At 37.4% G+C, this 24,765-nt stretch overlaps 1 protein-coding gene across 10 annotated transcripts in view; it reads left to right on the top strand.

Annotated features, from left to right (window-relative positions):
* The window catches only part of CACNA1D (calcium voltage-gated channel subunit alpha1 D), a 235,534-nt gene that overhangs the window by 165,883 nt on the left and 44,886 nt on the right, over nt 1-24,765 (top strand). For 5 of the 10 annotated variants that reach the window (XM_056338446.1, XM_056338440.1, XM_056338441.1 and 2 more), the window contains exons 21-31: nt 281-340; nt 4,672-4,778; nt 5,890-5,977; nt 6,501-6,608; nt 6,777-6,829; nt 7,093-7,239; nt 7,940-8,141; nt 9,361-9,519; nt 10,798-10,908; nt 16,394-16,477; nt 16,807-16,890. In XM_056338446.1, the coding sequence (XP_056194421.1) occupies nt 281-340; nt 4,672-4,778; nt 5,890-5,977; nt 6,501-6,608; nt 6,777-6,829; nt 7,093-7,239; nt 7,940-8,141; nt 9,361-9,519; nt 10,798-10,908; nt 16,394-16,477; nt 16,807-16,890 (1,203 nt within the window). The remainder of the gene's footprint in view (nt 1-280; nt 341-4,671; nt 4,779-5,889; nt 5,978-6,500; nt 6,609-6,776; nt 6,830-7,092; nt 7,240-7,939; nt 8,142-9,360; nt 9,520-10,797; nt 10,909-16,393; nt 16,478-16,806; nt 16,891-24,765) is intronic. The other 5 variants (XM_056338445.1, XM_056338442.1, XM_056338447.1 and 2 more) reach the window with 2 other exon arrangements.

Below are 24,765 nucleotides of genomic sequence, written 5' to 3'. Positions count from 1 at the left end.
TTTCTGTATCTCTTCTAAAGGCTGAAGAAAGTACAAAAGTGTTGGGTTTTGCGTCCTGTTGACTCTTTAGGGCTGAAATCTAATACCTGGGCACAGTGGCATCTGATAAATCTTTAAATAAATAAAAATGGTTGCATAATAGCTGGAATTCTAAACTACTTTGTCTAAATTCCCCATCTACCTACTTAGATTAATTCAGGTGGTGTTGTGTATGTGGTCTAAACTGTAAAAATTTATTAATAGATTGATTTCTTACTGTGGCACGTATTATACCTTGCAGATACTTGGTTACTTTGACTATGCTTTCACAGCCATCTTTACTGTTGAAATCCTGTTAAAGGTAATGCATTGTTAATTGATCCTTGTTAGCTCAAAAGCAGCTTTAGCAATAATGTTTGTAACTTTTTGTTTACCTTCCAGATCCTAGGGTATGCAGATTATGTCTTCACTAGTATGTTTACATTTGAGATCATTTTGAAGGTAACAGGTTTTTAAAGGAAGTTTGTTTAAAAGGATTTTCCTTGTGTGTCACCTGCCAAGAAAAGGCACTTGAAGTGTTCTTCGCCTTTTCTCTAAGCGATCAAAGCTAAACTTTTTTAAACCAGAGGATTTTTTAATTTGACAGTTCCTCATAGTTTTGATTGGTTATTTTTTACCATTGGGTGCATGAAGAAGCTGTTTTTTTATCATTACATCAATTTAATGATTCGTTTTTTACCCTTTTTAATCTTACAGTTATCAGAAAAGGGAAAAAGAATTCGCTGCGCATGAGCTTTTCCTTCTCCTTGCTCTGGCATTTCCAAAAGACATAATCAGTCTTTTAAGGAGGGAGCATGTAATTTCTCATTTCTTTTTCTGAACTATATTCACAGAGCTAAAATAGTAGATAACTATTTTCTTGCAATAGGACTTGCAAGTTATCTTGCATTTGTCTATCTTTATATAAGATACTTTGCATTTATCTTGGGCATACATTTAAATACAAAGAAAGGCATAAATATGCTTGCTTAAATGTATTACCCATGCATGAGTCAAAAAATGGCATTTTAATGTATAGTTTGTGTACTGATTGTTAAGAACATCCATTGGGGTTACTCAGATTTTAAATGTGTGAGGCTTACTCTGGCAATGAAGCCCCATAAATGAGAATTAGGTTCACATGTAAGAAAATGCTGAATAAAGAAATCAAAATTTTTTGATGGAAATCTGTGAAATATTTTTTCAGATATTTACAAGCAACACCTAAAAGTTTCATGCTGTGCATATTCACCATGAGCTTTTGGTTGAGTAACCCTGATCTATACACTTAAAAATTTCTGGTACACTAAGAATCTGTACATAAACTTTGCATTTCCAGTTGAGGATTAAGCTTAACAAAATCTCTTCTCCCAGCTTTTGCTCATATTGCTGTGCATACTCTTCACAATGCGATGTAATACTAATTGGTGCAATATTTGGGCTGTTTACAAGATAAGCTGTACTGTAATTAGTAGACTATTTTTATGCTTGCAAATAAATATTCTCCCAGACTTATATTTATCCCCTTATTTCTCATTTTCAGCAGTGAGGAGCTTGCTATAGACTTGATTAATTGTATAACATTTGTGGCATTCTACAGTAACATCCTTTTTTTTTCACTGCAAGAGAAAGGCCAAGCTAAAGGAAAGAAAGAAAGAAGCCCTGAGAAGATTAGCATTAGATCAAGCTAGTTCCCAACGCTGAATTTGAGAAGCCATACAAAACACGTAACCACCATTTCTGTGGCAGAAGAGGGCTGGTGAACTTCCATGTGCTCTGAGCAGCAGGCGGTGCAGCTCGTGCAGTTCCAGTTGTGCTCCTCTGGCAGAGGAATTACAAAGCATAGCGTAAAGAGGCACAACTGGATGTGGTGGGAAAAGCGGTATTCCTACAAACTGCAAAAGATTCTGACGCTGAGCGACTCAAGACTTGCCCAAGGGAAGCAGGAAGCTCTAGAACTTGGGCTGCCAAAATCTGGCATTGTAAAATACTATAACGAGACGAGAAGCCCCATCATAGCCAAAAAGGTCGATGCTCCTGACTTCACTTTCTCTAGGAAGCTCTGTCCTGCAGTGCACTCACATGTATTTATACAGAAAAATAAATTGTACCATAAAAAATGCAATGGACAGCCAGAACGTGACAGATGTACGTATACAGCGCCTGCTTTACTAACACATCTCAGACGCTGGCTTTGCTTGCTTATGGCTGGAGTCCTCCATGTCTCCCGTGCTGGGTTTTGTGCTGTGCTTTCCACAGTGTCTTAAGTTGTACAGAAGCTGCGTGTTTTGCAAGAAGTAAAATCAAGACTAGACCTGCAGGAACAATAGCATTCCTTAATTTCCAGGCAAAAAGTGTATGAAACTGAAATTAAGATAACCAGAGGCAATATTATCAGCTGCAGTGAAGAAACTCGTAAATGTCCAAAACCCCAGGCATTAACACAGAATAACGCTCAGCGTGTGGAGAGTCTCCTTGTACTCTGTCTGATTGAGTGCTCTGCAGACAGGAGGATTTCCACATTATGTAGTGGTGAGGATATGAGTAACAGAAGAGGGGCAACATCAGTTTAAAGCATTTAAGAATTCTCTTACGTAATCCCTACATGGCGCTGAAATGCACTTTACAATTCCTATTTGCTGTACTTGGGATACATGAAAACATCACAGCAAAGGTCAGGTTAGGGCCTTGTGCTTTTAACGTTGCCCCAACTGTGCTAATCCCACACCATTTAAACCAGTCCCCACTGATGTGGAAGTACAGGCAGGAGGGAAGAAGCAGCACTGGTGGTGCCCCAGGTGCCTGGCTCAGCGTCCTGGAGCATCTGCTCTGCTGGGATTTGTAGTGACTGAAATACAAGCCTCCAGATAAAGATGGGAGATAGGTACTTCACCTGTATTTTTAGGGCAATATATCTTTACTTTTGTGGGAGTTTTTAGAGGAAACTTTGTGTGCTGCATATACTAATAATGTAGGATAATATACTGCAGTGTAAATGACTGTAGATATATGTAACTTTAATATGCAGGGTTATTTTAGTATTCAACTCCCACTGATTTTAATGAGTTTAGCCATACTCTGTACAGCTGCAGGAGAAAAGAGCTAGGAATTTATTGGAAATTTTATAAGTATATTATATATCTTATGTTACGGCATAGGTTAAACCTCCAGGGTTTTTATTCCTCTAGTTTTGAGGAACGCTTACAAGTTTAACAGGAGAAGGAGGGCTTCCAAGAAAAATGCATCTTTTGTAGTTTGCATTCCTTTGCAGATAGATGGCTTTACTGATGGGGTTTTGTGCTAAAGGCCTACGAGTTTGTGCACACGAGTAGTGACGCAGTAGGTGGAGATGCCCACTGGCGGTAGCGCGGTTCTACATTGTGGTAGACAAAAGTCTTGGAAGATGTAATAGTCTGCTGCAAGAGGAAGGGAAATAGAGTCTTTTTGCTTCATCTTGAGGAATAGAACGGAACAGAAAATAATGGGTTTAAAATGCACAGGTAATATTAGATGTTCTCCAGGTGGCATTGAGTTTTCTTACCTGTGGAAAACAGTGAGTAGCTGAGAGCACTCAGGTCTTTTTAAGAGAACCTTAAGGCTGAAGAATTAGAATCCATGTGACTGAACTGACTACAAGGTATTTTTCAAAGGTATCCTTATTTTAATTTCAAGTTTTTAGTTTCAGTGTTTTTCTTAATCCATAAACATTGAAAAACCCATGCAAAATTCTATTGAAGTGCAGATTCTGTGCTTCTGATGGCTTGACTGGATTTCTCTGTGCACTTATTTAACTGTACTTACTTGAAGTTGTGGGAAAGGTCTAATTAATAGATTTAAAAGCCAAATTCAGCCTTGCGATACCTGAGAACATCTGCCCAGAATCTGTCTGCAGCCATAATTAATAGAGTCTCTCTCACTGGCTCCTAATGAAACCTGAAATGACGCATGCAGGTTCCTTTACCAAGTACCCTTTATGTGCTTTTCATCTTAATCTAGGCACAGAAAGTGAAAAGAAAGTCCAATAGGGACAGCAATGTTTGATGTTCCCCACAGACCTGCGTACCTTGGGGACCCTTTTCCGCATGTAATACAAAACAACCTGGTGGTTGTTTCAGGTTATTCCTAGATACCCACTTGTGATCTTAACGTGTCCCTGTGACCCAAAGGCAAACAGCACTGTGGTGCTGCCTTATGCAGCCTTGCGATGGCTCTGCACCAGATTTGACTCTCAGGTTTTTGCAATACGTTTTCGGCTCCTTCAGTTCTCAAGATAGTATGAATGATTAGGAGTCAGAATCTGGACCTGACCATTTAGTAAACAGAGAGATTTTATAGTTCGTGTAGTAATTTTTCTAACAAAGGCCAAATCATTTCAGTGTAATCACATCAGCCTAATCAGTTCTTACACAAAATGTAACATTTGTTAACATCAGAAGCAATTAACACACTTGCTGGTGTTGCTTGAGCGGAATTGTTATGATTTAAATGGAATAATTAATGTACATAGTGGGATTGTTTTATATCTCAGTTGCTTTGGGGAAGTCAGGTAATGCTCTATGCATTCATACTCTAGGCAAGTGTCTTGTAAACAGCCTAAATGTGAATTTGTATAAATTGAAATATAGACTAAACGTGTAACAATTCTATTTTTAGATGACAGCTTTTGGAGCGTTCCTTCATAAAGGGTCCTTCTGCAGGAATTATTTTAACTTGCTGGATTTGCTGGTTGTGGGTGTTTCTCTGGTATCGTTTGGTATTCAGTAAGTAATGTACTGATAGTGTGAATGATTTATTTTTGCGTTGGGGTTTTATACTGAAATCAGTGTTTCAGCTCCTTTTGTTCCCTGGTTGTGTGTGGGTGTGCAGTGTCGGTGTTCAGGGCTGGGACTGGCAAGAGGTAGCGCTTTGTATGGAGGGTGTTGTAACTCCTTGCTAATGCGGGTTGGAAACAAATTGCTGCTTCCCACTATCACCAAGAGAGCGGAGAAGAGCGTCATGACACTGTACCTTAGAGCAAGTAATTTCTGGAGCTTCAGGAGGTTTATATACCCTCTTTTGTGCTGTTGCCACATCTACAATCTAGTTTTACGAGCTTGCTCTTTCAGCATTGACCTGCTGGGGTATTTAATGGCAGTATTTGAAGGGGAGAGAAGTTGTACCTTAATCAGAACTGTAAGTGATAGTGAGGAGATTTTTTTTTTTTTTTTGCATTGTTTGAATCAGGCTAAACGTGATAAAAGGTCTGAAGTTGCTTACTGACCAGTTGTCCTCATTTAAAGTCATCTGTAAATCCCTTAGTGACTTAGAAAAGAGCAAGGGCTGGATGTCAATCAGCTGCTTCCCACTTGGTGTTCTGCTTGTACCAGATACCTATTGCACAAGCTTTCAGCTTCACAATGTGTTCTGTAAAGGGCTGCCTGATATTATTTCCTCAAAATGTAGCCCTAGCTACTTAAGCAGAGAGAATGTGAGTCATTTGAGATCTTTTCATCTCCAGCTGGCTGGAAATTAAGGCATTCATTGATTTACAGGTCTTGCACAGTGTCTTTGAAAGAGCTTATCAACACTGAAAAATACTTTGGGGACTGTTTTGCTCCTGACCAAACTTAATTGCGTTACAGTGTCAGACACTGAGCTGTTAATTCCCAAGCTGCTCCAGAAATCAAAATCATCCTTATAGTATTTATGAGATTGGTGCTATTTTCTAATATTAATAAAGGCTCAATAAAGAAATACTTTAAAAAATCTTGTTTATATATTTTGTAGCTTTTTTGAAATTTCACTTATAAGGAAGTTGCAAGAACACTGTTATTCTTTGTAATGAAATCAGCTACTATAAAAATAACAGAATAACTCTTTTTTCCCCCCTAGATCAAGTGCTATCTCAGTTGTGAAGATCCTCAGAGTTTTAAGAGTCTTGAGGCCTCTAAGGGCAATAAACAGAGCAAAAGGACTTAAGGTGTCTATTTTATTTTTTTAAGTTCTATTTCTGTTGGCCTGATTCTTCAGTCCTACCTCAGGTTAAAAATGCTTGCGCAAGAAAAATTGCCTAGAGAAGTTCACAGGGCAAGGACATAAATCCATTCCTGATTCTTAAACATACAAGGCCAGATTCTGCCCACACTCACAGCAGCTTGTATGTGGAGGAACACCAGTGCCACGGGAGCAGATTTTGACCATAACACTTGCTGTGAACTGACACGTCAGAGTGATATTTTAATTGTTTTTCTGTAGTACTTGTGTAATTTTCAGTCAGTTGTTGTTCAGGCCCATGTTGATGGGTCTGTGTCAACAGACTTACAGACAAATTTAGAAAACAAGTTTAATCATGGTAGTAGGTATAATACTGACAATATGAAAATAGTAATTTAAAAAAAATGATCTGAGGAGGGTGATAAAATAGACTTTTTTGGTATGTATTCTGTGATACTAAGTAACAAGTTGTATTAAAATATTTTTTTCCTTTCTTTCTTTCTTTCCAGCATGTTGTTCAATGTGTCTTTGTGGCTATTAGAACTATCGGTAATATCATGATTGTTACAACTCTGCTGCAGTTCATGTTTGCTTGTATCGGAGTGCAGCTCTTCAAGGTAAGTAGGTGCAAAATTTACACTGCAACAAGAAAAGTGAAGCTGAGTTGAATTCTCCGTGGGTTGCTGCTGGAACTGGGTTGGTCCCATTCTGAACCCATCATAGTATAAACTTGTTTTTCTTTTGCATATTCTACATTTTGTCATTGCTTTTTGTTTTATATGTAGGGAAAATTCTACAGGTGCACCGATGAGGCAAAACAGAATCCTGAGGAATGCCGGTGAGAGCATCTTTGATCTAGAGAATGTGACGCGTTATATGCTGACTAATTTAAACTGTAGCAGATATGGGCAGGGATGTGTCAGGCCATTTAGGTTTGTATCAATTGGAACTGTTGTCTTAAATCCACCAGAAAGCACAGGTTAGCAAGAAAATAAAGCAAGCTTAGGGAGGGAGTGAAATAAAACTGTTTTGAATAGAGCATTCAGTAACTCTGAGACTAGTTTAATATTTCACTAATGGCCGTTTGTTTCTTACCCACAGAGGGATATACATCGTTTATAAAGACGGAGATGTTGATAATCCAATGGTTAAAGAGAGGGTCTGGCAAAACAGTGATTTCAACTTTGATAATGTCCTGTCTGCTATGATGGCCCTTTTTACAGTATCCACTTTTGAAGGCTGGCCAGCGTGAGTGCATTCTCCGTGTTTTCCCAGCAATGTTAGGATGGTTACATTTTCCAGGACAGTTCCCTATCATTTACCGAGCATTTTTGGGCAACAAAGAAGTCTTAAATGGTGGTATAAAAACTGACTAATGGAGGAAGGAAAAAAATCTACTGTCCTTCTGAATCTGTGCACTTTTCACGTATTTCTTGATTCACCTCTATTTCTAAAGGGAGAACTTTTAAATATTGTTTGATTTCTAGTCTTTCAGCTACTTTTGCTATAATGCAGTATTGCTTAGCTCTAATGGAAGTAATCTTTTCAAATGTTTATCAATCGATGCCCTTTAAATGATACTAACATGAAAATTTTAGGCCTTTGAGTAAAACTTCTACTAAAAAATCAGGCAATAGTACACTGCATAGAGAAACCCAGGCAGAGCAAACTGCCACTTGCTATTTCCCTAAATGAGAAAAGTCTAAGAGGATAGCTTAATGTGAGGAAGAAAATAAATAATACAACCATCTGGTCATTACCTTGTTTTTTTTGGAAAAAAGCACATAACGTTGTGCAGTGTGGTTCTTCTGGGTAAGCACTGTCTGTAGCTAGGAAAAGATACCAGTAAACAGCAGACTGTTTCTGGAACCTGTCCTCTGAGTCTGCATATTTTACTCTCTTTTGTAATTTTAATGCTAATAAAGATAAAATTTTGTTTGTTTTTCAGGCTGCTCTACAAAGCCATTGATTCAAATGGCGAGAACGTAGGCCCTGTGTACAACTACAGAGTGGAGATCTCCATTTTTTTCATCATCTATATCATCATTATTGCTTTCTTTATGATGAACATATTTGTTGGTTTTGTGATTGTTACATTCCAAGAACAGGGAGAGCAAGAGTATAAGAACTGTGAGCTGGACAAAAATCAGGTTAAAATAAATAATGAACTCTTTAACTTTTGAAAGTTTCCTTGTTATTTATGCTTGAAGAGCTTCCTTTCTGCTTTGGGTCAGAAGAGGGCACCAAACACATATTTTAGGAAAATAATGGACTTGGTAAATACTCTCAGCTGGTGTTCAGGTCACTGTATGTTCCTCTTCCCAAGCCCAACACATCAGTCTTTTTGTTGTGAAAGGTGTTACATTAAGCTTGTTAGCTTCTTAGTGTCTCACTTGTTGGTGTCGCGTTAAGAACAGTACAGCAGAGGTAGGTTTTACAATAGGAACAGGAAAATACATTTTGTGTTCTGTGGTCTGAAAGTGTTCAAAGCCAAAGTGTTCAAAATGTTCTACTCCTTTTTTTTTTTTTTTTTTTTCTTTTCTTTTTTTCCCCTCCTTTATTTAGAATTTCACAGGGGATATTTAGATTCAAATTAAAAAAAAAAAAATCTGTCCCCTTTTACTGTTTAATCCTTTGACTGAGAAACTCATCAGTCATGATTTTTCAGGTACTCTTGTCCAACTGTAACACACTTCATTTAAGTGAAGTTGAGCATGAAACTTCAGGCAGCATTCATTCTGCATTCTGTGCCGTCGGTTACAAACGTCATTTTGTAAGCATTTGTCAAATGAGAAGTAGAAGGCCCTGCCTACATGCAGATTTCAGGCACTAACAGAGTAGGAAATGAATCCATGATGTTCCTACATATGGGACATGATTTTGCTGGGCAATTTAACTGATCTATTAGGAATAACACTTCCTCAGTATTTAATTTGCTGACCCTAGGGGTTTATGCTATGCGGTTCCATTGGTGGTTGAAAACTTAGTAAGGGCAAAACATGACTTACAGATGAATTAATAGTCATGTTATTAATAGTCATACCATATACTATACATTTACATAGGTATAGTCCATGGTATACTACTGTATACTACTACGTGTATAAAGGTGAAACACTGCAGAATTTCCATGACTGTTATTTGATTCTTTGTATGTGGCTGAGTAACGTATGTGATTAGGAACAGTTGTAAATAACCAAGTGAGGATTGGTAAGCTACTTGATTATTAACATTTAAGAACCCTACATCAAGTATATAGACTGCCTGTTTTTAAGACTTATATTTAACAATTTTAACTTAATAATTATTTTACCAGTTGATTAACTGTTAGGTACAGGCTGACATTTTTTGATGTATTTGCTTTTACAGCGTCAGTGTGTAGAATATGCCTTGAAGGCACGTCCTCTTCGTAGATATATTCCAAAAAATCCTTACCAGTACAAGTTCTGGTATGTGGTGAATTCTACTGGATTTGAATACATCATGTTTGTCCTCATCATGCTGAACACACTTTGCTTGGCTATGCAGGTAGGAAAACCAGCTCTTTTGAAGCTGTTGGCATAAATTGCAAGGAAGGATATGGGGGATATAATGCCTTTAATTTATGACAACCTGTATTATTTTATGAAGTGAAACTTGAGAAAAGCACTTTTGGTAATAGTACTCTTCTGTGATGTGTTCCAGTGTGTTTGTCAGTTCTCTGAAGTAAAATTATTCAAAGCAGCTTGATGTTGATAAAGATCTTCCTAACCTAATCAAGCTCTGAGCTTTATTTTGTACCTCCAGTATAATTTAATTTATATTATATGTATGTATGCCCAAGATTATCCATGTACAAGAAAATCTGAAGTTGATTTTGTTTGCAAACATTTCTCTCAACCCCTTAGATTCTTTTATCTAATATATTCTTTTATGTAGTGCCTTTAAGCTTTACTTCACCTCTGTGTAGTTTTTGTACTTGTTCTGTGCCCATTTGTGTATGTACTACTCCACATTTGGTTGGATCGGACTAGCTAATCTTTAAGGGTCCCTTCCAGCCCAAACCATTCTATGATATTTCTGTCATCTGGGTCTGTATCTTCTTCACAAGTTTAAAAATTTCATTATATGGAGCGACTCTAGTTTTGTGTTAATGCAAACCTTCATGCAAACATGATTTCATATATTAGCTGTATATCTATATATGCCTGTGTGTATTTTTGCATGTTTTGATGTTTTCTACATTATGCATGCAGCTCTTCACCACCTAATTCTCTTATTTACTTTTCCAAGTTGTCTCTTTCTTTACTCTAGTATTTCAGATTTTCTTAAGAAAAAGAATGGTTCAAATTCAGTTTACAAAACTGTTCTACTTTTTTCAAGAAACTCTTTAAAAGTATCCTACGTGATATATGTTACTCTGTGACTAACGTACTGCAGGCTCTCTAAGCAGGTGTGGCACAAGGTTAGGTATTTTTAAAACCTAGCATATAAAACTTGGGAGACTGCTGTTGTCTAATATTCCTTTTCTGAGGAACAGTCTTTCTCTCAAAGCCGTCTCTCTGAAGATTCCCTTAGGATGTAGAGGAATGACAACTTTGTTCCACTCAGTGCCTAAACAAAATAGAATTCTGTAAATAGAATTTAAATGACTCCATTCCTGACCCAAGATATCCAGTTAGTCTTTATGTATATAGATGACATCATAAATACTACTAGAAAATATTTCCCTGTGCTCAGTTTTGCCAGCTTTGTCTTAGACTGCCTTACTTTCACTGGATATTTTAAAGCCTCTACTTTTAAAAGTACTGTATTTTTCATTCACAGCACTATGGACAGTCTAAACTCTTTAATGACGCAATGGACATTATGAACATGGTTTTCACAGGAGTGTTCACTGTTGAAATGGTTTTGAAAGTGATTGCATTCAAACCCAAGGTAAGTTTTAGATATGCTTTAATTAGGTCATCACTACAAGAATTAAGTATAATATAAGTTTCACACTAGCTACGTATTATTCAAAGATCAAAAAGAACCTAGATTTCCCACTTCTATCTGTCAGTGAAGTCATAATAGGACTGTTAGTCTAATAATATGTATATATGTAACTCCAGAAAAAGAAATGCAGGTATCAGAAAAAATATTACAAGGTGCTTGATGAGATCTGGAGTAGTTTGAGGTAGTTAAAATGTCCCTTTATAAATCAGATAAATAATTTCCTGTTACAAGGATTACCATTTCTCCTATTCATGGTACTACATTCCTAACTTTACACTAAGTTAATCTTCAGTAAAGACCTGTATATTATATTTCCTAGTTAAAAATTCAAACTTGTTTCCCTACTTTATAAAATATAACCAAGTACTTCAAACATACACATAAATAATTTGCATATGCAATAGCCTTTTTAGATTTTTATGTTTTCAGCTATGCATACACAATATTTGGTAGAGGGCCCCACACCAAGTGGTTGATTCCTTGCCTTAAAGGGACACTGTCAAAATGAATAATGCAGACACACATTTTCAAAAGTAGATTTGCAAAAGAAAAACTGTTAGCTATAATTAATTGAAAATAAAGTTGAAAATCGGACTGTGGCAGTTAATGCACTCTTTTTGTTCAGTTCCCATACTGCATTTATGACAGTGCAAAAGTTAATAATGAAAAACTGGACCAAATTTTATTTTCACTACAATGAAATCAATGTTTGTTCTGGGCTTATATCTATGTAAATAAGTGGAGTGTGGTCACCTGCTGTGCATGGAATTTGAAAAAAGCCAGACACGCCGTTTGAGACACGCTGATCTCACCATCTAAGGCTGGTACTTTTCATTTTCCATTGCTGCTCTTTTAAAGTAATCAGGATATCTGCATCTGTAATCGGCTGTGAACTGCGCCCTTTCTTGCTGTTCAGTCACAAACTGGACGACTGTGGGCTCTGTGGGCAACCTGATTTTTGCTTTTGAACGAGCTAGCTCTCATAGCTGCCCAGAGCTCCGCGTGGAGCAGGTGTATAACTGCTTTCCAGCTTTTCAAAACTATTTATTCAGCTTGCATTTAGTCGTGAGCTTGGGAGCGGAGCCTGAGCTCCCTGATTTACAGCTAGCTTGTACTTGCCTGCAGACGTGAAGAAATTATACATCAGTTGAGGTCTGGTGTTGAGATGTGAAGTGTGGAGTTCGGGGTGAATGCTTACATATATACATTACATACAGAGTAGTCTCACTCTGCACTGTCCAGTCCATCATACATTCCTAATGAATTTATTTGTATTTTTGTGTCACCTATCTTACTTAAATGCTAAGGATTTACTGTTCAAAATAACACAGTATGAGGCCCCAGAGGAGCTAGTTCAGACACGTGGACCACGGTGTGATGAGTACACTGGTTGTCTTTCCTGATCTGTATTTGCTGTTCTATATCCTTGTTTCACACTGAAGTTTCGGAAGAGTTTGCTGCATTTTATCATCTGCGCTTTGAAAGAAGATCGTGAATCCTTGTATGGTTCTCCGTGCACTTGTGACTGTAGTCAGGAGTAGCAGCTAATGCAAAATATAGTGGTCTGATCATGACTGTGTAGATCACAGTGCTCCATTTGTATTATGGTCTTCCTACTCGTCATCAAATGCAATGGCTTAATACTGGTCTCTAAGACTTTGTACAAGTTGAGTTTTAGCTCTGTTGCAACATGCTTTCTGTCTGATTGGATGCTTTTACTGTGAGGCATCCCTGGATCAGAACCCTGAGAGTTTGAAGGGCAGGCGCTGTGAATGGTCCTCGTCTCCTGAGTTTCATTTCCCCATAGGTGAAGAAAGAACACCTTAAACTTGTTAATTAGCAGGACAAGGTTAAAAGGCCACAGTAATAATAAGAATTTTGTCAGAGGTTAATTAGCAGGAAGGGAAGGGACGTAGATATCTTTAAGGTTGTTCCTGTTATTCTTTGAAGATGGTAACTTTTTAAATTGTGGGATGCTCTTTAACAAAACACCTATCGGCAACATATGTTAAATAGTTCATTAATAATTGCAAATCAGCTAGCCGTCTTAAGCAGAATGCAAACGTCTTCCAGTAATCTAAATTTTAAACTAGATAAATGCTTAAAACAGCAATGAATTGCTTTAACTCATCTTAAGATTTAATAATAGTAGGAACAATCTGAAACCCAATATAATGTTTTGCTCTAGGGTCTGTGAGGAAAGGCTGATTCATTCCCTCTACATTTGTGTCACTGGTGGGTTTCTTAGTCTAGTCTGGCAGAAAGGACAGTTTTATTTATGAATTTTGTGCATTTAAAAATTATTTCAAAGATGCTCAAAGTATCAAATTAAAACTCCATTACTCACTCTGTAAAAATAAGGATAGATAAAAAAACATGTTAGTTTTTATCTCAACTGCTTGACAGTGTCCCCTTAATATGTTGACAAAAATCCCGTGAAAACTGTGTTCTTTTGGTTTTGCTGGTCATGCAAACTTAAGGCTACTATAAATTATTGATACTCTTTACTATGATATTGTGTTGTTTGAAACCAAGGTACTGCAGAATGCCTCCCAGCTCTGAGATATATAAAACTTGGATAAGTGATAGTTATTAAAGGTGATGCTGAGTAGCTGGCACACTTCTTGCCTGAGAGTAGTATTTTGCAGAATGAGGCCCTCAACTTTTCAGCAGAGTACTAAATGGGCTAAAATACTTATATGGTAGATGTTTAGAAACATATTCTGGTGTTAATTCTCTGTGCCTACACATTCCCCAGGATTTGTGATTTTATCCTTCAGCATTTCTCAATGAACAAATTTTTCACAACATGAGTTAAAAGAGCAGGCATTATTTCTTCACATTGTTCTTCATATTTTCTAAAACCTGTTACTTAGCATGGTTTAATACAGTACAAAACCAAATACAGCTATGAAATCTAAAATAATACATCAACACATACCATATGTACGGCTTCACGATAGCTAGCTGTTACTTAAACTTGTAATGATTTTCATGTCATTTTACATCAGATTTTTGTAAGAAAAAAGGAGAGATGGCTAGTAAGTGAATTGATCTTGGGTCATTGCAGTGGTGAAAACAACTTCTTTGCATGATGTTTATTTGCTGTGACTTGTCCATTCCTCCCTTTTCCAAAACCATCTTTATTTTCTCTTAGTTTTTTTGTTTATTTGTATGCTTTTGCTTTACATATTACTTTGAACAATATTTGTCTATACTGATGGAAAAGGTTTCATAAAAGAAATTAATGTGTAAAGTATTTCAGCGGTATTGAATCAAAATGTGAATTTGTTATTTCAGTCACTTGTGGCATGTCTAGTAAAGTAAGTTTTTCTGTAGCTGAAATTAACCTTTATTTAGAGGACCTTTTTTGGTTCCCGTTGTTGTAGAGGAAGATGGATAGCACACCTCAGGATGGTGCTGATTATCTGTTTGCTGTTCACCAACAGTCTCTTATCTTATGTATATATATATAAAAATACCTCTGTTTTAAAAGCAGGAAAGATACTACTTTTAAATAAGACAAATAAGGAATATGAATGATCAGGAAGAATATTATGAGAGTAGCTCTCCTTCTTTAGTTGGCAGCTGCTAATCTCTTTAGAATTTTAAATTTCAGTGTTGTTGAGGTGGTTCAGTGTGATGTTCAGTACAAACTTTGAGAATGGCTTATTCTCGTGAAGCAGGATGAGTAAGGAAGGAGTGACAGGGAATTATGCAGGAGCTCTCAGAAATGGACGTGGTTGTTCAGGAGGCCAAATTCATGAACACTGGCTTTTGCCCCAGTCAAAGGGCTGTAGTGATTATCATGCTCTGATCTGTTTTCCTCTGACAGCCCCTTCCTTAAATGAGGGAACGATTATAGCAATTTGTGTTTTAAAAGAGCTAAAAGAGAGTAGCATTAGCGACATAATGAGGCTTTCCTGACTCTGCACAGTACTTACTCTCTAGAACAGCTGTAGGGCTGTCTTCTATAGCAGCTCTCATAATCTCAAAGAGCAAATTTCCACATGAAATTAGCTTTTTTTTCAAAGGTTACACTCATGTGTGACCTTTAAACTATGAAGTTACTAGAAATTCTGTTTAAAATCTTGAGAAGAATACTGTCCAGTTCTAAAAAAATTGTGTAGGTGATTTTGCTTTTCTATGCTAACAACACAAGTAACAAACTACTCAGCTAAAACATTATCTTATACTAAACAGCGTAGTAAGTTTAACTAGACATAAGGTTAGACTGGCACACCTGTCATTTTAAACTTTTTGCTAAATTTATCTTTTAGAGCTTCAACAGTGGCTGACAAGTTAATATTTTAAAATTAATTACCAGGAAAGCAGAATGCACGTGTATAAAATGTACATACCTTAGTTATGGTTGGCTGATAAATTCAGAAATTTTTGCAGTTCTAAATTTCTGTAGTAACTAGGCAAAATCCAGATATTGCAGAAAACCTACATACTTTGTCTCCATAGAGTTGCCTTCAACAGAGTAATACATGTTGATTTGTTCCCAGTGACAGACTTGAGTCTGGAACCTACCTCAGGGTTTCTCCTGAAATCTTTTTTTTTGCTCAAATGTGCAGGTTTGATGCCAGTGGACATCTAATTGTATGACAGCACTTTATAACCCTTTGCAGCAGTGTGCCAATAACATAGACAAAGGGGATAAATTTAAAGCCATAAAATGTCAGAAGGATGACTAAGCAATTTATGAAAATGAATTTTTCAGGCATTGGACTGGCTGCATTAGAAACATTATGAAATTGTTCAAGTTGGTGTGGTTCCTAGCACTGGCTGCACTGGTTACAGAATCAGGCCCTGATTGCAAATGCAGTGTGAGTGCCTGTATTACACTGAGTCTGAGAATGAAAGATTAAGTCAGTTCTCTAATATTTATGCACAGTTCCATGTTAGTAGTTGTGCATGATTAACCAGTGATGAGCTTTGACCCTCTGAATATTTTTACCAGTCACTTAGGACTATCACAAAGTCATTCATGTTGAGGAGGTTTCAGTTGGCTTGGTCTTGTAGAAATATTATTCAAGGGATTTTGTCATGCTTGTTAGGGTATGTATGTCAGAGTTTTTCAGCCTTGCTAGGAGTCCAAAACCAGTTTTGGATGATGGCTCGCTTGCCAACGTTGTGCTTATATGACGGTGTATTCTGCATGTGTACTGCGTGTGTGTGCGTGCGTGTGTCTCTCTGTGTGTCTGTACATGTATATATATAAAGTATATATATACACACACATGCACATATATGTTGCTTTTCCTTCAGTAGGCAATATTGTTTGTTTTGTTTTGTTTTCTCATTAGACCACAGGTTTTGTTTAACTAATTTCTGTTTATGCAAAACTAAACAGAAGTATGCAAATATTTGACATTTCATGTGTAATCACAAACGTTTGCACCCTGCCTGCTCTGTTCAGGGCTATTTTAGTGATGCCTGGAATACGTTTGACTCCCTCATCGTTATTGGCAGCATAGTAGACGTCGTTCTCAGTGAAGCTGATGTGAGTATACCCCAGCTTACTTTCCCCAGTCCCTACTTCTCTTTCTCTGTCTCCCCACTATTTCCATCATCTGGACAAGTCACAGATTTTGATCTGATGTTTCTAAAGTTTGAGTACAGACCAGTCATAGGTCAATTATGTTGATATGGGAAATAAATAGCCTTTTTTTTTCTACCAATTTTTTTTAGCTATGAAAGGGAAAGATTAGATTGTATAGTGGTACATCAGAGAAGCCTAGAGTGTTTCTGTGTTTAACACTGTCCTTTTCTTCTCTTTTTCTGTTTGTGTTTTTCTCTTGCTCTCTTTCTGCTGAATGCTTGTCCTAACAGCACTATTTCACTGATGCATGGAACACTTTTGATGCCTTAATTGTTGTTGGTAGCGTCGTTGATATTGCTATAACAGAAGTTAATGTAAGTAGCAACTGTTCATGCACTAAAAAAGTAATTGCTGTCACCAAGAAATACAGAAAATGTAAACTTTATCCCCCCAAATAATTTTTAAGAAAAGTATGTTTTATCCTGAAATCAAAGACCAAAACATTGATGTAGATGTTTATACAAGCTGTTGTTATAAACCTGTATACCCATATAGTTGCACATGCACAAAGCATAGTGAGACAATGAGAATTATGTTTTTCTATGTGTGTACAGAAAATAATTAAAACATTTTATGCATTAAAAAAGGAATTAAACCTCTTTTACTATTTTACTTGAAGCCCAGTGATTTTTGTAGGTAGCTTGACCAAGGTAATTAAAGATTCTGTAAATTGTTTCAGTGGCTCAGTTTAACAAATAATGTGGGTTTTTTTCCTGTGGGAGCTTCAGGTTTTAGAATGATGTTAGAATTCGTATCTCATGAGGTAGCAGAAGAAGGGTACATAGAGAAACTAAGACTTTCCACACTGTGGGAAATAGAATATTTTTTTTTTCCTATTCCTTTTGCTATTCCCATCCTGCAGTAAATATTTTGAAATTTGAATTACTCTTAAAGTACTTGGAAAACTCCCATCTTTTCACCAAAATTTTGACTGATCGTCTTTACACATATAGGTGTTTGGACAAGAGAAAGGTCCCTTTCCAAGAAAAAAAAAAAAAAAAAAGGGAAATACTGATTTTAGCCTGTTTTCTGACTTGCTGGTTTTAGCAAGGAAAGCTGTATCACCAAAATGATAAGTGAGAGATAATGAAGTACATACCAGTTCTGTAGCAGGCATGCAAGTGCTTCCCATACTTAGATGTTTCTCTGTTTAACTAGTCAAAATAAAATTTGAGAGGAAAGTGCCTCTTCCCTCTAGTGCTTCTTGATACCTCAAAAAGGGAGACTTGGATCCAACCCGTCCACTGAAAATGCTCAGGGAGCTGACAGGCGCAGTAGGTGAGGTTAGCGTGTTCCACCTGCTGAAGATCTTACCCGCCTACCATTCGGAGAACTAGGTTATCCAGAAATACCCATGACACAGGAGATCCCACACATGCACACATTTTCCCTGTATCAAAGAACAGGTTAATCGGAGAAAGCTGTAGATGTAAATGGTTGCTTGGTGTTCCTTGAGGATATTCCGCTTGTGTGTTTCTCTACGGCAGTCACAGTTTTGGGACTGGCTGGTCTCATTGCTTTTCTCTTTAAATTTGTTTTAGTAAGCTATTTTCTAGATACCTTTTTTTTTTTTTTTTTGCCCCAGTGGGCTTTATTACTTACCAAAATGCTTTCTTTTCAGTAGGGACATTTAATATGTGTAATCTTTCAAAATACTTCCAAATTTGAATAAATACTCTTCAGTGAGCGAATATTTAAGTTGCAATATCTCTGTCATATTTTGGGGAAGCAAATCCATCCTGTGGCTACCGTTGCCATTTAACTGAAACAGTTTTTCAGAGAAAACACATTTTAAAATTTATTTTCCAAAGTGGTTCATGCCAGGAACCCAATTTTGAGGATCACATTCCTTCAGTCAATAGCAGAAATGATACCCTTTATTCCATGTAGATAGTACCTTGATTTTGCAACTGTGAAGACCATGATAATAAAGTTGCCCAGGAACATGGAATAGAAATTGTATTTGAAAAAGCTGTGGTCTGTTCCAGGCATTCCAGGATGAGAAGGAAAGAAAGAAAATGCGTAACACTCAAGTAAGGTCTGTTTAGAAGATAGTCTCGGGTTTCAGTGCATTGTTCAGATCAGCAGACCACCTGCTAGGAGCTTGGATTTCTCCCGCTGGTCTGGGCTGAGGCCGTGGTTTGATGGGGATCTCTTCTGGCATCTTTGTGACCTTAGGCAGCCTTTGCCCGCAGCGTTCTTACCCCATAGCTGTGAGCTGCGCTTCTGCAAGAGTTTGAGGACCTGACAGTTGGCTGGATGAGGTGCTGAGCACAAAGTATCGGCAGAAGTGTGGGCCGTGGTAGGGCAGAAATGAGTGGATAAGGCGGCTGCCAAGGGAAATACCTCTTATACTGTGCCCATCCCGGTCTCCCTTCAGAGCACATTAGCTTTGGCACAGGCAGCATCAATTAGTGGCAATTGCTGCTGTTGAGCAACGGTGATGTACGTAGTTTTGAATCTTCTTTGGTTCTAGTATATTAGGTAAGCATAGTAATGACCTACTGTAAACTGATTTCAACCAAATATAGAAACCAAATGTATTCTTTTATCTTTTTTTTTTTTTTTTTAAGATGGCAGAATGTCTTCAAGCATGCACTATCAACCCTCATTAAAGACTTCAGATTTTTTTATAAAGCTGCAATGTCTACACTGCCGTCTCAAAGAGTAAACACAATCAAAATAATTTAAGGCTGACTCACCTTAAAATTCCTCCCTGATGTTATGTTAAAATATGAGACTGTCACAACTGCACACCTGGAAGGAGCAGCAGAGGAGTGATGTGATGATGTGGGAACAGGAGGATTAGCTAACCCCTAGATCTTAGACTTGTTTTGCTGGGTTCTTGGTGGGCAACGGGTCTTTCTACCTGTGAACTGAAGGAACCTGAGCGCACAGGGAGGGCCAGTCAGCACAGGACTGCGTTGTCCTGTTGAGAAGTTTTCCAAAGTGTAATCATGTTTCATAGAGCAGATCTTAAAAGCTGCTTGTAGTTTGGTTTTGGTTGGGTTTTTTGGATGTTTTGTTGGTTTTTTTTCCCCGAAAAGTTTGGATTTAGACTTGCAGCTCAAGTATTTACAATTTTGTACTGTTTCCATTCACGGTAGTACTGGTGTAGATGAGCATAGTATCAGAGGAGCATCAAAAGACCAGTCATTTAGAATAGCTTTCCCTAAAAACTGCATAATGTACTCGATTGTGAAGAAACTGAAAAATAGCTCAAGGTGTACTTCCATAACCATGGGAGATGTCCCTGTATTTAACCCTGTATGGGGAGTGTTAATGGGACAGCATTGCTTGTAACTGATCACCGCTGAGCTTTCAGCTCTGAAGAACGCTGTCACTTTAGTAATGCACACAGTTGTCTTGAAAATATCCTGGAGATCAAGTAGTGATCTTCAGAAAAAATTACACACCACAGTCAGTAACTACCACTGTCATTTCTCCGTTCTTCATGCTATACTCATGAGAGACAAAAAGGCTCAGCTCTGATGTCTTCTAGTACTGCACAGCAGACTGTTTGTCTACTAAGTATTGTCTGTTTCTGGTCTTTTCCACTTTTATGTGCTTTGTTTGTGCAAGTCAATAACGTATTACAGTTTCAGTATATTTCTGGGCTTGATTTCCCATTTTCAACATGAAACAGTGAAAACCACAGAGTGTCCGGGGAAATTTCTAGGTTGTTCTTTTTTTTTTTTTTTTTTTTTAATTGTTTTGAATCTACTGAACTATTCCTACTTCATTAGTTTTCTGTAAACTTCTATAATCCAAATTCAGTATTATAGAATGTTAATATTTTTGGGGCATCCTGAATTGTGCCATTCCACCTGTACTTTTTATCTAACATAGACAGTGATCCTGGGAAATCTACAGCTCTGCTGAGAGGCGAACAAGACTTTGCTTTTGATGGGATTCCAAGTGTGATTGAAATGGCACCTGTGAAAATTCCCATTGTAGAAACTTTTTAAACTGAGGCAGCTCAGCCTTGTTTGAAGGGTGATCTGAAACAGTGTAAACAGCTAGCACTGGTGTAAAATCGGATCTTGTGGCAGTTGTAACTGCATAAGTACAGCCGTCTTCATTAAGCAATGTAAAAGAAGACTTGAAAGAATGTGAATACCTAAAATAATGTACTCAAGACGAACTAAATGTTCTTATAGGTTTGCATATATAATTGCCTCATGCTGTGGAAAAAACTCAGCATCGTTCTGACGGTCTGGCTGTGCACGCTTAGATTAATTCCAAAGGCCAGCAAGTTCTATCAGATAACACGTTTGTATCTAACCCATATTTTTCAAGAGAGTGGGTTGGACTTTCTAGTTACATACCACATTGATTTCAGTATTAAATTCTGGAAATTAAAGGTCATATTTTTATTTTGTTATTCCTTTTCTTGTTCTTTTTAAATGTTTTATTATAATTTATATGGTGCCCTGAGGCTGATTCTTCTGATCCAGTAACCTCCCGTTCATGTATAATTCAGGAAATTACTGTTTTGAATATTTTTGAGCCCTTGTAAATTGGTGTTTAATATGTTCAGCAATTTATAGGACTGCTTAGCATCCTCAAGGACTGATCAGTGACCAACTCCAGAAATGAACCACCTCAGAGCAACATATATTTTGGCAATACACTATTTTCTATGATTGTTTTGTTAGTTTACTCTGTCATTTAATATCCCTCCCTTTAACCAGTTCTTCTTTTATGAATCTAATTGATTTTCATGTTCATTTTATTTTTAGAAATTTTTAGAGGCAAGTATGTATAAGTAAATATATATATATGGTATAACGATAAAAAAAATAAAAATAAACCACTACTAAACCCTATATAATTACTTTTTAGTTTTGTGACCTTTTGTTTTCAAAAAGTTTCACATGACACACAAGATCTTGTGTGGTCATAAAAATGGTTCCTCTTCAATTAAAAGAGCAGCGAGACACAAGATGTGGTCAGTCCATTCTGGGAGATGGTCATATATAACTTAAACCAATGAGAGATAAATTGGAAGTAAATTCTGAATAAAAGAGTAATCACAGACGAGTTTCAATCTGGTCTGGCTCTATAGAAATTATCTTATTTGTCAGCTCAGAAACCATTTGGATGACCAGCACGGGATGACTTAGAGGCATGATCACATTGTTACGGTAGTAGTTAGAAAAGTTCTAATTCACATTTCTTATTTAAGTTTCTTTTACCATTCATGTGCTGCCAAAATGTCGAGAAAATAATGGAGCATTCACTTTTCTTTTTTGTGCAAATGTTTAGTGCAGTCCCTATGGGACTAATTTTATGCTTGAGGTTAAGTAAAATTCAAGTTTTTTGTTGAAATACAGCTTAGAGGAACAGCATTGGTATCTTCCCTCGGGAAAACCTATTTGTCTTGGATCACCACTGTAAATGCATGAGGCTTATTCAGTGCTTGTGCGACCGTAACAACTGACAGAGGTTAATAGCGATGCCATACATAAAAAAAAATAGATCTCAGAAAACCAGAATTGAATGTTCTGCCTTTTGGCAAGAAGGAGCACCGTTATTACCGTTTCAGCACTATGCAGTGCATAATGTTGACTTATAACCAGTGGGATACTCTTTTTGTTAGCTAGATTGCTACTGGAGGGTGTGCCCGGAGGGCTGGTGCTTATTTTTATATATTTGCCCACTCACCCAGTAAGTGGTGGGACAGCTGACCTGGCTTGGGTGGAGGAGTGGATTAAAAACCTCATGTCCAGCTCCTGTAGAGATTCTGGATTCCAGTTTTGAACAAAAGCACTACAATTCAGTTTGAATCCTACTTTACGCACCAGTATGGTATGTTAGAACTTAACTTGGCATATTTTGTTGCTAGTAATTCATATTTTTTAATACTGTTAATACATTTTGTAGACTTCTGCAAATGTCTCTCCTTAGGGCTTAAGGATAGGTCAGAAAGACACGCTGGTGTGGTTTTGCTTTCATTAGTATGAAGTCATTGCAATACAAAATCTATACTGTGTTGCAATAACTAATTTGGAAATAGAAGTAAATTTCTGATCTGATTTTATGAAGGTGTTAATCCTAAAAATTTATTTTACTTCATTGCACAGCTGAACATTTATGAGTTATTATAATAGTACCCTGTACCACAAACATGTTAGTTATGAACTTAGAGTTTTAAATACATATTTTACAAGGGAAAAAAATATTATTTTTTTTAATCCACTGTGGGGTTCTTCACATTGATTCGAAATTTTAACTAAATTATATATATGGGTATTTGGTTCATGTGGAACAGGAGATATAGAGAACACTGATAAGACTATGAAGAAAACTACTTGCTAGCGCATGTAAATTCCAGTAATTATTCTCCGAATGAGTCGTATATGTATATATGTACATGTATATAGACAGACATATACTGCACATTTCTGAAGATATTTTGGCAACCTGAATGCTTTCCTATGTATGTTATTGTCATCATATGTGTTTATCATGCAGATGTTTCCTTCTATATTTGTAATGATGATTACATCATCACTATGTGTTCATTTGTGTTGGCATACTTTCATAGCCTTTGGCACAGCCTGTACAAAAGAAGCATTTGATGAACACAGTATACTAATACCCACTGGTTTTCACCATGTTTATTTTTTCTTAAACACAGAGCTACAGTTTGCTTCCAATGCATGATGCAATCTGTTTCACACTGTTCACAGTTTTGACATTGCAGCCTTTTTCAGTTAGGAAGTTTATTTCAAACTTTTGTTGCAATATGCAGAGTGTAATGTGGAGTTACTGTTTAGGAAATGTGCTAAATTTTTCATAAGCAGCAATAAATACTTGACCAAAATTGGTAGCAAACATTTTAATCAGCGAGTCAGAAATTTAGGCTGATCATTGATTAATCTTTTTTGAGGACTGGGATTGTTTAGGGAAGAAAGCTGCTGTGCTCAACTTTGATTAAGAAAAAAGAAAAATCCTGTTACTGGCTATTTGAAGTATTTTAGAATTGGCTTGAGCTTACATAGGTATCAAGTGCTTCGCTGAACGAGGCTGTCAGTGTAGCTGGCACGTGGCTGACAGAAAAGGTGGAATAATTAACTCAGTCTGTGTTCTTGTTTACCTCGTTGCAGTGCATCTGTTAGCCAAGCAGTGAAAACAGAAGCCATTCATTTATTCTAGCTGTGCCCATTACCAGACTCCTAGCAGTGATCCCAGAAGCACTCCTGTTGTCCTAGGAATCACAGAGTCCCATGGGGGACAAAGAAATCATGATGCTGAGCAGCCGGTCCCAAGAAGTTTGGGACACAAGTAGTGTTGGAATGACTGGTGGGAGGTGAGGGGAAAGAGGAGGTTGTAGGTGAACTGCCTGACGCCAGGAAATACTTTTTTTTCCTTTCTGGTCAGCAGCCGCCATCCAAAGAGACACTCTCTGCTCAGCGTGCCCCCCCCAGGCTCAAGTCTCTTCTAATACTTCCCCCACACATACATAATGTGCCGCCTGCTGACGTGTGCGCATGTCAAGTGATATTACTGAAGCTGCAAGTAAGATGCTGTGTTTGGGTAGTACATGGCTTTCCCTTATCTGCAGGAAGCAGGCGTTCTGTTACCGTCTGTCTGTTACTGTCCGTGAAGATGGCGGTACCAGTTTTCTAGATCTTAATATTGCTTCATGCTGGATGGACACACATAAATGCTAACTAACTTCGTCTCTAGGATGAGCGTTTCCTTTATAAATAAGTATGAATAATGTTTTCTTTGTGGTGTATAACTATATTAGCTTCATTATAATTAGTATTAGTCATGTAAACCAAGCTGCTGTATGATCAGAGGGAAATGCCAGAGAGAGTGAAAAAATTAGAAACACTCACCTCAAAATGTCAGTACCCAAAACACTTGGCCAGTGATGGGCCGAAGCTGAATATATTTTCAGCTCCAGTTGAAAAAGATCCTCTGGATTCAGGAGTTGGTTTTCATTGTTTGTTTCTAGCACCTGTCTCCACCTCGGCGTTTTTGTACAATTTAATTTTTGTGAACAAAGTATTTTGCTTTTTCCTTCCTGGCCTGCTCTTTCCACTGTCCATGATTTATAATCTCTTGGATATGACATCCTAATGGTTCCCAGCAGTGGCAGCTCAGCCGTCAGGAGCAGGCAGTTAGGACGGCTTCGGCTGGAGGAGCTGAGGATGAGCGATGTACGGGAGGCGTGT

The sequence above is a fragment of the Falco biarmicus genome, chromosome 4, assembly GCF_023638135.1.
Source record: "Falco biarmicus isolate bFalBia1 chromosome 4, bFalBia1.pri, whole genome shotgun sequence".
NCBI classification, from domain to species: Eukaryota; Metazoa; Chordata; class Aves; order Falconiformes; family Falconidae; genus Falco; species Falco biarmicus.
Note: the sequence above shows the minus strand (reverse complement) of the source record. Positions and strands in the feature narration are given on the sequence as shown.